This window comes from Pan paniscus, chromosome 15 (assembly GCF_029289425.2).
Source record: "Pan paniscus chromosome 15, NHGRI_mPanPan1-v2.0_pri, whole genome shotgun sequence".
Lineage (NCBI taxonomy): Eukaryota > Metazoa > Chordata > Mammalia > Primates > Hominidae > Pan > Pan paniscus.
Genome location: NC_073264.2, coordinates 21,849,980 through 21,865,419, shown reverse-complemented (window position 1 = coordinate 21,865,419; position 15,440 = coordinate 21,849,980). Strand labels below are relative to the sequence as shown.

The window sequence follows — 15,440 nt, the reverse complement described above, 5'->3', positions numbered from 1 at the left end:
GGACTTTAGTACTTCTTAGTTGGAGCAGGTTATGTAAAAACTCATTCCACTTTTTTCCTTTCCTCCTCAAGATGTATTCAGGCTTAGTGACAGTCCTCCAAGGGCTTCCCAAATTTTTGGACATGTGATGAGTCCTAGGATGTTGAGTAGTGGGAGACCTAGGCTGCAGTGGATAAATTTGAAAAAGGCAAGTGAATACCTATGCATGGGAAAGAAAAACACGACTTAGCCTTTGTTGCCTCTACCCTTCCTGTGATAATACTCAACAAATTCCAGTTTGCAGAAAAATTGAATTAAACAGGTAAAAGCATTAGCGCCCCCATTAGTGTCCCTCAATGCACAGATGCCACTAAGAACAGGATACTGAATAACCCTCAGAGCAATGAGTAATTTCTGTCCTGGAAATGGAGATCTACTAATGTCAGAAGAAATATGTTCTTGGAGAAATAAAGCCCGAAGAAGCCAGTGGTAGACCTGTACAGTTTTTATTACATAAAATATCACAAAATTCACAAGTACAACACTGCTTATTTTCTTGCTTGAAGATCAGATCTCTGGTTTATTTAATATCAACATTCACCACAGCTGAAGGAAATTAAACTGAACCTTTAAAAGGTACCGCATACGGACCTGGTTGGGGTTATAGACAATATATTCATTGTAGTTGAGGGTATAACCATCTGGATTCAGAATTCCTGTGTCACTTGCTGGTCCTAATGGCACTGTACTCCCATTCCTGCCAAATGGAAAAAAAGTGTGTCAACATCAGTCTCTGGTTCAGAAGCTGCAACAGAGAACGTAGTCTTATCTGGCCAAAAGGAGTCTTCTAGTCCTCCTGGTTCTGAGTACTTACAGGGTGACGAAGTGGGCAGAACTGGGAGCCATCTTGCCCAGCCCCTTGGTGCTATGTTTACCTTGAAGCAATCCTTCGGCCTTAGGATTAGCCTCTAGTAGTTCATTACACTGACCTAGAGCTACCTGCAAAGCAAAAAATCTTTGAATTCCCATATCCTACTAAGAATTAGATGGCTCCAAAGCCAAACAGAAAATCCCATCAGTACTTTTTTCCCCTACTCCAGCAGAGGAATCCAATGTACTAGAAATTGTACTTGGACCTCTCTCAAGCTATCCCAGGTAAACCTCTTGGTTCTGGGGTCAAACTTTTCTCATTGGAAAAAAACTGGAATTAATAAACTAGAGATCACAGACATACTCCTGTCTCACCTCTGATAAGAGCAGCAGTCCTGTATTCTTTAGACGAGAGGCAAAGCAGTAATTGGCACTCTTGGAAGACATGTCAGCAAAGTAGATTCCTTTCCCAAACTGAAATATATACATGAATACCAAGGTCAGCTTCTAACCCACTGTGTTAGAGAGAAGGTGCATACCACTGACCCTGTTTTTCCATTCCCTTAAACACAATATAGACCCTTCTCCATTTCCCCTCACAATTCTGTTCTAGAGAGGGTAGAAGCCCCTGTGAATTTCCGCCTTCTGAGGGAAAGGTGAGGTATCTTTAGGAATTTAAAGAAAGAGGAACACAGTAAGAGATGACAAGGTTATCAGTGAAGCTGGCTTAACTCTTGGGGAGGGGAACCATCTAATCCTAATCTAGGAAAAAAAGCACTGAGAACATTACTGTATCCCTTTCCCCTGTGCTCCTCCCAGAGTTCAATTTCACTCACCATGTAACCTGTGATGGGAGCTTCAGGTGGGGCAATTCGAAGCCCATGGCTCAAGATTCCCACCCAGTTACTCATCCTGGAACCATGCCATAGAAGCATCCTAAGGAAAAGCCAATATTATTGTACTCTGTTGTTCTGCACAGATAGGCCATAAGCATAAAAAAGCCAACACCTTCCTCTGACTCCCTCTTATAAGTTCTACAGCTGTACTTTCGGGCAAGGAGTGTCTTTCCAAACGCAAAGCTAGACTCAGACCTGTTATGAAGGTCCTCTCTGAAGGCTTCTTTCTCACCATCCTTCTCCACTTCAAACAAATCCAGCAAGGTCATGGTATAGTCGCTGTGTGTGGGAGCATGGGTAGATTGTAGGTACTGGGAAATCACCTGTGAAAAATACGACAAAAAGGCTGATGTAGACTCTACAAGAGACTGAGCTGAGCTGAAGAATTTGGGGATTCTGATATAACTTGGCAGACCTTTCTGCTCCCAAACAGTCTTACAAGGCAGCTAGGAAAAGCTTGGCCTTCCCAAATCCCTAGTACATAAAAAGTCTGCCCTAATTGACAATTTGCTCTTGACCAGAAGTAGTTAGAGAACAGTGGGATGGGGGAGGTGGTTAAGGGTGCAAGAATATGAAAATAAATGATCATTTTTCTTACTTTGAACTCATAACTTTCATGGTCAAGAGGGCGCAAGGCACAATGTAGGTTTCTATAGTGTTGGTCCAATGGGTGTTCTGGGCTTTGTAGCTCTGTTTTCACCAGCTTAATAGCAATTTCAATGTCTCCCAAAGCCTGAGAAGATGAGATATAGAATCAATGTGGGAGGACACTGGTATAAGGGATATAATACTTCTCAGATCATACATATCTCACCTCTAGTAATTGTATTTTTTCTGACAGTTCCTTCTGTGTCCGGATTAGTGGAGGAGTACGGAGTCTAAGAACAGAGATATAACCCATAATGAGCTTTCTGACATGTGGCTAAAAGGCGCAGGAGTAAAAATAGAAAATGACAGATAGGTCCTTTAGAAAACAGGTATGAGAAACAGGCTTTCCATTTGAGAGAGAAAGAGATCTGTAAAGAGATCTTAACTTCCAAATATATAAAATAATATTAAATATATACTCGGTATAAGATGAACTATGTGGATTTTGACTTTTGAGACTAGAGTTAAAATTATTTTTTATAAAATCATTTAAAAATAAGTTATATTGATATCAACAGGGAACAGTTGGATACAGTTCTATCTAGAAGCACAGGTAGACCTGTTGACCACTCAGGGTTATTTCTAGGTCACCGGGCTCTATAAAGCAATAAAAGAAATAGAAATCGGATGTAAACCAGAAAACAGAATCAACAAATGTAAAATGTTATTTTGTCTATCTAATATCACTTGAGTTCACAGAAATGGTGTTTGTGTGGTTTTAGTTACTCAAATAGGAAAAGGGGGTGATATGCCTGAAGGTATTTTACTTGGGTGGTTGGATAGCTAGACCCATTCTCTCTTGGGTTGGTAACTTCCACTTTGTCAGAGAATATGGCTGTGGTCAAGCCGGGAGATTGCATCCCATATTTGTAAGCTGATTAAACAGGCTACCTATGTATCTATTCAAGACGATCATTTTCTTAGGAATAAAAGATTTAAAAGATTATAGCTGCTGCTGATGGATACAGGGGATATGTATAGGTAGAAGAACAAAGTGAAGTAACAGCACAGGCCTTACCCAAAGTCATGCGGAATCCTGGTGTAGAATTCATTGCATGCTTCCATGAGAGCTCGTCCGTGCTGGCCAGCCCGAATACAATCCTCAATCTTCTTAAGAGACTGGTAACCTGCCTTGATTTGTGCCACTGTCAGCTTCCCTGCAGGCCCACCCAGAGATCAGACTCCAAACTAGGATCCCATCTAGTGAACTGTACTTAACATCCTTCCCTAAAAAAGACTTTCATCTTTCAACTTTTTTTTTTTCCTGTTTTTGAGATGGGGTCTCACTCCTGTTGCCCAGGCTGAGTGCCGTGGCACGAACACAGCTAAATGCAGCTCAACCTCCTGGGCTCCGGTGATCCTCCCACTTCAGCTTCGCAAGTAGCTAGATCACAGGCACACACCACCATGCCTGGCTAATTTTTCTATTTTTAGTAGAGATGGGGTCTCACCATGTTGCCCAGGCTGGTTTCAAACTCCTGGGCTCAAGCAATCCACCTGCCTTGGCCTCCCAAAGTGTTGGGATTATAGGCATGACCCATCACACCCAGCCCCAAAATAGTTCCTCTTCCCTCCATACAACCTGTCACCCCAAATCCCATTTTCTTCATTCAGTACTATGAGCAAGCTTTAAATCATAATGATAATAAAGTATCCATTAAAGGAGCTAGGAATTATAAGGAGAGAATGCAGAAGAAAATGTGAAGTCCTACCAAGTGGGGCTTTCTTGGTATTATACTTCATTTCCATCATCATTTCTTCCATGGCCTGAACATTACAGATCAACTTTATTAACTCCTGTACCCGAAGATCTAGCTGTGACTCTGGCTTCAAGGGAGATTTAAGAGATTCCTCTTTCTTTGTTTCCTCTTCATCCTACAGCAAAAAACAAACAAAACAAAAGACAATCCAAGAAATCATCTCTAGATTCCTTATAACACCCAATATTATACAATGTAAATGCTTTGTAAAGTTTTTATATTGCACTGTCTAGGGAATAATGACAAGCAAGGAAAAAAAGGCTGTACAGGTTCAATACAGAAGCAATTTTTCAAACATTTTTGACTCTCAGTTCATTGAATCCATGGATATAGAGGGTTGACCATCCAAGTTCTGCCTCCCACATTTTACAACTTATTCTAAGTCTAGAAAAAAAAGGCTTTCCTCATGACGTCAGTGTGTAAAGACAGCTATTATGTCTCAGATCTTCCCATCTTAAAAAAGACTAAAACTTCTCCATTTTTTTGGATATGTGACTGTTTCCGGACAGTTTCTGCATGCTGGTATACCTCAGTTTATCTAAATTAAATTTTTTATGGTGGTATATATCCAGAAGTGAAAACAAATTTAAATGTAATTGTTTAATCAGTTTGATTTTTTATCACTCCTCTCTTGGTCCATAACAATAAACTTCTGGTGCCAGCCGCAGTGGCTCACGCTTGTAATCCCAGCACTTTGGGAGGCCAAGACGGGCGGATCATGATGTCAGGAGATCGAGACCATCCTGGCTAACATGGTGAAACCCCGTCTCTACTAAAAATACAAAAAAATATTAGCCGGGCGTGGTGACAGGCGCCTGTAGTCCCAGCTACTCCGGAGGCTGAGGCAGGAGAACGGCGTGAACCCAGAGGCGGAGCTTGCAGTGAGCTGAGATCGCGCCACTGCACTCCAGCCTGGGCGACAGAGCGAGACTCCGTATCAAAAAAAAAACAAAAACAAAAAAACGAAAAAAACAATAAACGTCTGGAAATAGGGCCTAAGATTTTATAAGAAACTTAGTAGGCCGGGCGTGGTGGCTCACGCCTATAATCCCAGCACTTTGGGAAGCTGAGGCGGGTAGATCACCCAAGGTCACGAGTTCAAGACCAGACTGGCCAACATGATGAAACCCTGTCTCTACTAAAAATACAAAAAAAATTAGCTGGGCATAGTGGCGGGCACCTGTAATCCCAGCTACCTGAGAGGCTGAGGCAGAAGAATCGCTTGAACCCGGGAGCTGGAGGTTGCAGCGAGCTGAGATTGAGCCATTGCACTCCAACCTGGGCAACAAGAATCAAACTCCAGCTCAAAAAAAAAAAAAAAGAACCTTAGTAAATAACAGAGCCGAGACTAGAAAGGCACATTCTATCCTCATTCTTACTGTCTCTTTGGGATTACAAAGATCAGTGAGAGCACCCCTGAGGTGAGAAGTAGAAAGGATTCAAGATATCCTGGCCTGTCCCAGTCTAGGAATGATCTAAGCTATTCTGCTTTACCCTGAGTAAGAAGAAACAGGAGTAGGTGTGGTGCCTCATGCCTGTAATCTCAGGACTTTGGGAGGCCAAGACAAGAGCCCAGGAATTTGAGACCAGCCTGGGCAACATAGTGAAACCTCATCTTTACAAAAAAAAAAAAAAAAAAAAAAGAAAAAAAATCAGCTGGGCAGAGTGGCACGTGCCTGTAGTTCCTGATACTGAGGAGGCTGAGGTGGGAGGATCACTTGAGCCTGAGGATCTTGAGGCTGCAGTGAGCCATGATTGTGCCACCCAGCCTGGGCAACAGAGCACAGTTTTGCCTCTAAAAAATAAAATAAAAAAAGAAGATGCGTTTCTTTCGAAAAATATAGTGAGAGTTACCTGAGTATTGGTGGCATAGTCCATCTGTAGCATATCATATTTTCCAGGCACCTTCTCAAACTTTTCTCGATCTTCCCAATTGTTTTTCGTTTTGTCAAGGAATCTGTAGAGTCCAAGGTGTAAGAAAACTTTACAAATAAAGGTCTACTATGAAGATGGACTTACAAGACAGAAAATCTCCAAAGAATTTATTTTCCAGCACTGAGCTCCTTTACACATCAACTTTCCATAAATCAAAATTAGTCTAATTCTAAATGAGGACACTAAATGGACAAAAAAGCTCTGGAGACAAATGGAATTTAAAAAATGGGAAAAACAATGCTTGTCCTTCCCAAACACCACAAAAGCCGTTGAGATTTCAAACAAAAGATATCCATCTAATCTCTTTCCCTGAAACATGTTCTCCAATTCTCCAGAAAGTTCTTCATCTATATCATAAAGTTTTAAAAATTCTAACTGAATATTCTCTTTTTTTCTTTCCTTTTTTTTGGGGGAGAGTCAGGGGTCTCGCTTTGTTGCCCAGGCTGGTCTCAAACTCCTAGCTTCAAGCAATCCTCCTGCCTCAACCTCCCAAAGTGCTGGGATTACAGGCATGAGCCACCGTGCTCAGCCCCTAGTTGAATATTATCTACCCCAGGATAGTCTCCACTTATCCCAAATTTCCTAAATTTGTCAGTCATGTGTTAAATATATTAGATTCTTCTGTTTTTAGTGACTTTCAAGGTATTAGTTTGATTTAATCACTAAGGATACAGTTTGGTGTTTCAACCACAGAATGTCAGGGTGAAAAGACATTAACATTTAGGCCAAATCACACCTATAAAACGAAAAGTTTTTTATAAGCCACACACTTATAAAATTCTTAGAGAAGGCAGGGCACGGTGGCTCACGCCTGTAATCCCGCACTTTGGGAGGCTGAGGCAGGCGGATCACCTGAGGTCAGGGGTTCGAGACCAGCCTGGCCAACATGGCGAAACCCCATCTCTATTAAAAATACAAAAATTAGCTGGGCGTGGTGGTGGGTGCCTGTAATCCCAGCTACTAGGGAGGCTGAGGCAGGAGAATCACTTAAACCCAGGAGGTGGAGGTTGCAGTGAGCTCAGATCATGCCATTGCACTCCAGCCTGGGCAACAAGAGTGAAACTGTCTAAAAAAAAAATTCTTAGAGAATATACATCTAAGAAGAGGAGGGTATATTTTTTTGTAGTCTCTTTTCAGCACTCACTTCTTCTGAAAGATTTCCTTGGCCTTGTTGAGATTGCCTGAACAAGCCACCAGGCTGTGCTGTCCCATTTTCCCAACTGCAAAGGAAATGCCACACATAAGATAGTTCCCTAAGAGTAACAGGCCAGCTCTCCAAGATCTCTCTGCTTAACATCTGACAAACAGGCAGGAAAGGGAGAAGGGAAAGGTGAAAGGATTTAGGGAACTAATCATGTTGATACAAGTTACTTGCTAACTGCCATAGTCTATGAGCACTACTAGCAGTTCAACTATAGAAGAGTTTTCAGACTCAATGGGCTGCTCTTAGTTTTTCCAGTGGGAACTCTAAGGAGGATGCCTGCCATTCCCCAATTTCAAGATGCTCAACTTGATTCCTAAGGCTCTCCCAGACTTCAGAGCCTCTACTGACCCAATTTAAACCCAGAGAATCCTTTGGCCACCCACTAAGCTGCTTCTGACTTTCTGAATGCCAACTCATAAAATCTCAATAAAAATCATTACCTCGGCCCCATCTCATCCAAACACTGAAGTTCCTCTGGGCATCATCTTCTAATAGCTGAATCAGATAGTACTTGTTGTTGTTGAACTGGAGATTGGTCTATGTTGAGTGAAAACAAAAACAAAAAAAAGGAGTTTTGCAAATGGAAATCACTTAAACCAATGACTCATCCTTCGTCACAGGTGCCAGTTATTTCCATAAGGAAAAGGATAGCATCAGGCAAGAAAATTAGATTCCTGTAAGATTAAAGATATAAAGAAGAAATAGGGCTTATACATTAAACTTTGGATTCTTAGGAATTAAAGTGGGAGCCTAGAAGCTTCCTAAAACCCTCTATCCAACCTCAAATATCCTACCTTGAATGGCTCCTCCAGTTTTTTCCTGCCTCAGCTCCCTATTTAGATATTTTCTAAGCTATATGTGTTTTCCAGCTCCCAATCCACTCCCAATAATTATTTCCCAAATGAAAACAATTTGGATGCTCCAAAGGTCTAAAACTGTTATGCTCAACTGTTAAATGACTTACTCCTTGACAGTTCTACTCACAGCTTTTGTTTGTCAGCTGCAGAAATTTGACAATGAGCTGAGAGCAGGGCAATAATGGGAGAGGACAAGGGATACGCAAAACCACTGCCACATCCGTCCCATACCTAACCTGACCTGACTTGGAGATACTGAGAGAGAATATGGCTAGTATCTAAAAAGAGGTATCTGTAAGTAAATCACTCAGAGTGAAGAGAGAGAAGTCCATGATAAGGCATAGCAGCTGGTGTTGTATGGCCGAGCCCTGGATATGGAGGCATTCTTTTTTGTTAAGCATGCTGCCCCTTCCTACCTCTATCTCCTGCTTGCTCACATTCTAAAGCCATTGTACGACCTTAGCCCACTGGTGAAAAAAAAAGGTCATTAGATGTTAGAACAAAAAAGAGCCTAAGATATTTTCTTTTTTTGAGGCAGAGTCTTGCTCTGTCACCCAGGCTGGAGTGCAGTGGTGCAATCTCCGCTCATTGCCACCTCTGTGTCCTAGGTTCAAGCAATTTCTTGTGCCTCAGCCTCCCTAGTAGCTGGGATTACAGGCACACGCCACCATGCCAGACTAATTTTTTTTTGTATTTTTAGTAGACATGGAGTTTCAACATGTTGGCAAGGCTGGTCTTGAACCCCTAACTCAAGTGATCTGCCCGCCTTGGCCTCGCAAAGTGCTGGGATTATAGGCATAAGCCACCATGCCCAGCTTGATATTTTCTTTTCCTTTAAAAATTTTTTTTGTAAATGTTTTTATGGTTTTTATTTTTTATTTTTTTGAGCTAGGGTCTCCCTCTGTCACCCAGGCTGGAGTGCAATGGCTCAATCACAGCTCACTGTAGCCTCAACCTCCCAGGCTCAAGCAATCCTCCCACCTCAGCCTCCAAAGTAGCTGGCCCATGCCCGGTGTTTTTGTATTTTTTTGTAGAGACAAGGTTTCACCATGTTGCCCAGGCTGATCTTGAACCCACACCTGAAGTGATTCTCCAGCCTTGGCCTCCGAAAGTGCTAGGATGACAGGCATGAGCCACCACACCTGGCTGCCTTAAGGTATTTTCCTTCTTTTCTTTTTTTTTTGAGAAGGAGTTTTGCTCTTGTTGCCCAGGGCTGGAGTGCAATGGTACAATCTCGGCTCACCGCAACCTCCGTCTCCCAGGTTCAAGCGATTCTCGTGCCTCAACCTCCCGAGTAGCTGGGATTACAGTCATATGCCACCACACCTGGCTAATTTTGTATTTTTAGTAGAGATGGGATTTCTCCACATTGGTCAGGCTGGTCTTGAACTCCCGACCTCAGGTGATCCGCCCGCCTCAGCCTCCCAAAGTGCTGGGATTACAGGTGTGAGCCACTGCACCTGGCCAACCTTAAGGTATTTTTCTATCTGCTCGTGGTATTTTAAGTAGAAGAAATAGTAAGAAATAAATACTAATTGGTTGTTAAAATTATATATGTTGGATCAATAAATTCAAACATGAAGTCATATCCAGGAAATATATTAATGAGGCAAATGTATTATCTACTCAAAACCACAAAGGTAAACAAGAGAAAAAGGTTGATTAAAAAGAAAGCTGGGCTTGGGGGCAGATGCCTGTAGTCCCAGCTACTTGGGAGGCTGAGGTTGGAGGATCACACGAGGTCACAAGTTCAAGGCCAGCCTGAGGAACATAGCAAGACACTGTCTCTAAAATTAAAAAAAAAAAAAAAACCCAAAATTTTTTAAAAAGGAAAAATTAATAAATTTAACTACAGAAAAAATTTAAAACTTCAATATGGGCAAAAAGTGTACTATAAGGAAAGCCAAAAGGTAAATGACAAATCTGGAAAACATATAAGTGGTTTGTGTTACAGACAAAAGGCTATTCTCCATATTATATAAAGTTCCTCGAAACCAGTAAGAAAAGGACCAATAACTTTAGAAAATGTGCAAAACAGCTTGTCCCAGTGGCTCATCCCTGTAATCCCAGTGCCTCATGAGGACAAGGCAGGAGGATCATTTGAGGCCAAGAATTCAAGACCACCTATCCAACATAGCGAGATTCTCATCTCCATAAAAAATTTAAAAATTAGTCAGGCTTTGTGGCATGCGCCTGAAGTACGAGCTACTCAGGAAGCTTAGGTGGGAGGATTGCTGGAGCCCAGAAGTTCAAGGTTGCAGTGGGCTATGACTGTACAAACTGCACTCCAGCCTGGGTGACAGAACAAGATCCTGTCTGTTTAAAAAAAAAAAAAGGTGCAAAAGGATATGAACAGAGAGTTAACAGTTTCAATAAATGATATGAAATTTGCAAAAAAATCTTCTCACAGAGGACTCTGCTATCTGATAAGAGTGTGCTAGGGCTGAGTACTCAGGTGTTTAACCACTAATGGCTAATATTAATATAAAGGACTTGCTGGGTGCAGTGGCTCACGCCTGTAATACCAACACTTTGGGAGGGTGAGGTGGGTGGATCACCTGAGGTCAGGCATTCAAGACCAGCCTGGCCAACATGGTGAAACCCCATCTCTACTAAAAATACCAAAAAATTAGCCAGACACTGCACCTGTAGTCCCAGCTACTTGGGAGGCTGAGGCTGGAGAATTGCTTGAACCCAGGAGGCAGAGATTGCAGTGAGCCGAGATCGCACCACTGCACTCCAGCCTGGGTGACAGAGCAAGACTCTGTCTCAAAAAAAAAAATATATATATATATATATGAAGGACTTTAGGCAAGGCGTGGTGGCTTACACCTGGTAATCCCAGCACTTTGGGAGGCTGAGGTGGGTGGATCACTTGAAGTCACGAGTTCGAGACCAGACCCTGGCCAACGTGGCGAAACCTTGTCTCTACTAAAAATACAAAAAATTAGCTGGGAGTGGTGGTGCACGCCTGTAACCCCAGCTACTCGGGAGGCTGAGGCAGGAGAATTGCTTGAACCTGGGAGGCAGAGGTTACAGTAAGCCGAGATTGTGCCACTGTACTCCAGCCTGAGAGATGAAGTGAGACTCCATTTCAAAAAGAAAAAACAAAATTAAAAAAAAAAAAAAAAAGGGACTTTAAAGATCTGAACACTGTGATGCTATCATCAATAATTATCAAGAAGATGGTCTCATAAATATAATGGTGCCACCTCTTCTTGCCTCTTACCTGATTTAGCATGACATCATAGACATCATTTCCTTCACAATACACATGAGCCTAGAAAGAGAGAGAGAGAAAAAATCAACATTAGTATAGGTTCAGCCCTGAGATCCTAAATGAGGCTCTAAATTTTCTTATGGCTCAAGTCGTCATTCTACAGCAACATCAACATTCATCTCCCAAGGAAAGAATTGCAAACCTATGTTCTACCAGTAACCTGGGTGTAACCTTACTATAAATGAAAACATGCTTCCTTTTTTTTAATTATACAAAAGATTCTGAGTTAGGCTGCGCATGGTGGCTCATGCCTGCAATCCCAGCATTTCGGGAGGCTAAGGTGGGCAGATCACTCGAGGTCAGGCATTCGAGACCAGCTTGGCCAACACGGTGAAGCCCCGTCTCTACTAAAAATATAAAAATTAGCCCAGGCTGGGCGTGGTGGTGGGCACCTGTAATCACAGCTACTTGGGAGGCTGAGGCAAGAGAATTACTTGAACCCAGGAAATGGAGGATGCAGTGAGCTGAGATCACACCACTGCACTCCAGCCTGGGTGACCGAGTGAGACTCTATCTCAAAAAAAAAAAAAAAAGATTCTAACTGAGTTAAAGAAAACTTACTCCAGAGGTAGCCTTCTTTTTTCCCCATTCATCAGTAACTCATGCCATTCCAGGGTACAGTTTCTCATTAGAACAAGAAAACAGTTTTCCCTTAACAATGATACCATTTTCTGGTTTAAAAAGAGAATGAGGTGTAGAAGGCTGATGGCAACCACAAAAGGTACGCATGTGATATAGTTTGTATATTTGTCTCCTTCCAAATCTCATGCTGAATTGTAATCCTCAGTACTGGAGGTGGAGCCTGGTGGGAAGTGATTCAATCATGGAAGTGGATTTCTCATGAATGGTTTAGCACCACTGTCTTGCTGCTGTCCTCTTGATAGTGAGTGAATTCACACAAGATTTGGTAGTTTAAAAGCGTGTGACACCTCCCCATTCTCTCTTTCTCTCTCTGTGACACCTTCTCCAATCTCTCTCTCTCCCTTTCTCTCTGTCTCTCTCTCCCCTGCTTTTGCCATGTGACGTGCCTATTCCCGCTTCACCTTCTGCCATGAGTAAAAGCTTCCTAAGGCCTCCTGAGGAGCAGATACTGCTATGCTTCCTGTACAGCCTCTAGGAACCTCTTTTCTTATAAAATACCTAGTCTCAGGTATTTCTTTACAGCAATGCAAGAATGGTCTAACACACCATGTTAAAAAACACCCTGATTATTAACCCCAAGCCCTACCACTCCTATCTCTTGCCATTAGAGAAAACTAATCACTCATCATATTTTGGAGAGGATTCCTAAAATGAATACTAACAGCATCCCAGACAGGAGTCCTTATAAGAAAGGATGCTCTCTGAGACATCCATGGACTGAACATCGGTTCCAGAGTCTCTTACCTTCCCCACCTTGGCTGTACACTCTGGGTCCACAGGAGCTTTGCCCTTTAACAGCAAGGCCTTCACAGATTCTGAGGAAAGACAGACAGGTACTACTTTATGGGAATCAAAAACAGCTGTTGTGGTTAAACAGAAACTTGTCAGGATTAACTTTGCCTGCCCAACCAATCCTGGTCTTTCCTTAGACCCCAATTCATCTCAAATACATGAAAATGAAGATTAAAGGCAGTAGATTAGTGCTGTGGTGTGCCCAAAGGATAGAGAAATTAATTATACCCTGAAAGAAGGACGAAATAGGAGTTGAAATAACAAGATATCATCCCCAGATCCACTCCTACCAGAGACCCTTTTGCTGGCCCATGACCTTCCTGGCATACCATCTTGCTTGTCTTCTGTCCTGTCCTTATTAGCTTTTCCTCCAGCCACAGGCATCTTTTTCGACTCCTGTCTCTGGCATCTGCGAGTTTTCTTGGCAGGGGAAGAGTCTTCTGGAGCCGTGTTGCCATTATTAACTCTTTTGCTTTCATTTAATGCTACAGAATTTGGAAATTAGCAAAGAATGAGTACACCTGAATACATGTAGATTTTAAAGATTGAAAAAAATCTTTTAAAGAAATGGTTTAAGATAATTTTCTCTCTTTTTTTGTTTTGAGGTGGAGTCTCACTCTCTCGCCCAGGCTGGACTGCAGTGGTGCGATCTTGGCTCACTGCAACCTCCGCCTCCTGGGTTCAAGTGATTCTCGTGCCTCAGCCTCCTGAGTAGCTGGGATTACAGGCGTGCACCACCATGCCCAGTTAATTTTTGTATTTTTAGTAGAGACAGGGTTTCACCATGTTGGCCAGGCTGGTCTCAAACTCGTGGCCTCAAGTGATCTGCCCTCCTCGGCCTCCCAAGGGATTACAGGCATGAGCCACTGCACCCCGCCCGTTTAAGATATTTTTCTAAGTTTACAGAGGCAATAACAACTGTCCCACACTACTTTTGTGTAACAGTCTGTGTAATTCTTCCTAAATTGCTATTCTAGCCAAATGAAATAAAACAAAATAAAAGGGAGTCCCAGGAGTCTTGTAAGCTCATAGACTGAGGCCTGCTTATCTGTTTTACTTGTGTCCCAGTGTCCCCCAAATACCCACCTCATACATGAGGCGGTATGGGATAAAGGTTAGTTAAGTGCTCAAGGGTCTGTGCCTAATTTAGAGCCTAGCTCTGCTGCTTTTCTCTGTGGAAACTTGGAGAAGTATTTGATCTCTTCCTACTTCACTTGCTCCAATATTAGAATATTGTACAATACTGTACTTCTAGAGAAGTACAATAGAACCTAATTTATAGGGTGGACCTATGCATTTAAGAACATTATACACATAATACCGTATCTCAATAGGTCTAAGACTCGCATTTTACTCTCTGGAACTGGGATGCATCTTACAATGGATGACATAAGCAGTGAATCACAGTTCACCATTTTCAGTGCTTATCCTTTGTTGTGTATAAAATAATGGTGTGCCTTACAATTACTTTTTGTAAATTGGATGACATTAGGTATTAACAACAGTACTGGCACATCAGTTGTTACAGCTCCGCAAGGCTTTATGCACAATTACGTAATCCCCAAAGCTCTGAAAACCGAAATTCACAAAATTTAGCACCCCAACTGGTTTGGTAGCCAAGTGCAGGTTATAGGGAGCTGGAAGGGGAAGGGGGTCACAGTAGGTGGCATCGTTCCTTTCTGACTGCCCGCCCCCCGCATGCTGTCCCGCGATATTGAGCTCCGAACCTCTCGCCCTGCCGCCGCCGGTGCTCCGTCGCCGCCGCGCCGCCATGGAATTCGAACGCTGACGTCATCAACCCGCTCCAAGGAATCGCGGGCCCAGTGTCACTAGGCGGGAACACCCAGCGCGCGTGCGCCCTGGCAGGAAGATGGCTGTGAGGGACAGGGGAGTGGCGCCCTGCAATATTTGCATGTCGCTATGTGTTCTGGGAAATCACCATAAACGTGAAATGTCTTTGGATATGGGAGTCTTATAAGTTCTGTGTGGCACCACCCTTTCCCATAGGGCGGAGGGAAGCTCATCAGTGGGGCCACGAGCTGAGTGCGTCCTGTCACTCCACTCCCATGTCCCTTGGGAAGGTCTGAGACTTGGGCCAAAGGCGGCCCTAACAGGGCTCTCCCTGAGCTTCGGGGAGGTGAGTTCCCAGAGAACGGGGCTCCACGCGAGGTCAGACTGGGCAGGAGATGCCGTGGACCCCGCCCTTCGGGGAGGGGCCCGGCGGATGCCTCCTTTGCCGGAGCTTGGAACAGACTCACGGCCAGCGAAGTGAGTTCAATGGCTGAGGTGAGGTACCCCGCAGGGGACCTCATAACCCAATTCAGACTACTCTCCTCCGCCCATTTTTGGAAAAACAAACAAACAAACAAAAAACCGGGCCGGGCGCGGTGGCTCACGCCTATAATCCCAGCACTTTGGGAGGCCGAGGCGGGCGGATCACAAGGTCAGGAGATCGAGACCATCCAGGCTAACACGGTGAAACCCCCCCCCCATCTCTACTAAAAAAAAAAAAAATACAAAAAATTAGCCATTAGCCGGGCGTGGTGGCGGGCGCCTATAATCCCAGCTACTTGGGAG

General features: G+C 43.3%; 1 protein-coding gene across 2 annotated transcripts; it reads right to left on the bottom strand.

Moving 5' to 3' along the window:
- Positions 1–469: 469 nt before the first annotated feature.
- On the bottom strand, positions 470–14,743 carry PARP2 (poly(ADP-ribose) polymerase 2). Of its 2 annotated transcripts, XM_003811723.5 has the most exons (16): positions 14,591–14,743; positions 13,193–13,348; positions 12,816–12,886; positions 11,379–11,429; positions 7,733–7,829; positions 7,233–7,308; positions 6,008–6,110; positions 4,106–4,268; positions 3,412–3,550; positions 2,560–2,623; positions 2,344–2,478; positions 1,941–2,068; positions 1,686–1,785; positions 1,225–1,323; positions 854–978; positions 470–736 (listed from the first exon to the last, which is right to left on the bottom strand). In XM_003811723.5, exons 1-16 carry the CDS (start codon positions 14,634–14,636, stop codon positions 577–579), a joined length of 1,713 nt encoding a protein of 570 aa, XP_003811771.1. In that variant the 5' UTR covers positions 14,637–14,743; the 3' UTR covers positions 470–576. The 2 variants fall into 2 exon arrangements, with proteins under 2 accessions (XP_003811771.1, XP_034793122.1); XM_034937231.3 differs by lacking the exon at positions 854–978.
- Positions 14,744–15,440: the final 697 nt, after the last annotated feature.

Excerpts from the sequence above, each read along its gene's own strand:
- PARP2 (XM_003811723.5), bottom strand. The coding sequence starts at position 14,636 with ATGGCGGCGCGGCGGCGACGGAGCACCGGCGGCGGCAGGGCGAGAG. Across the intron at positions 11,430-12,815 it reads GTACAGCCAAGGTGGGGAAG|GCTCATGTGTATTGTGAAGG; the intron begins GTAAGAGACTCT and ends CTCTCTTTCTAG. Across the intron at positions 2,069-2,343 it reads ATGAAAGTTATGAGTTCAAA|GTGATTTCCCAGTACCTACA; the intron begins GTAAGAAAAATG and ends TATTTTTCACAG.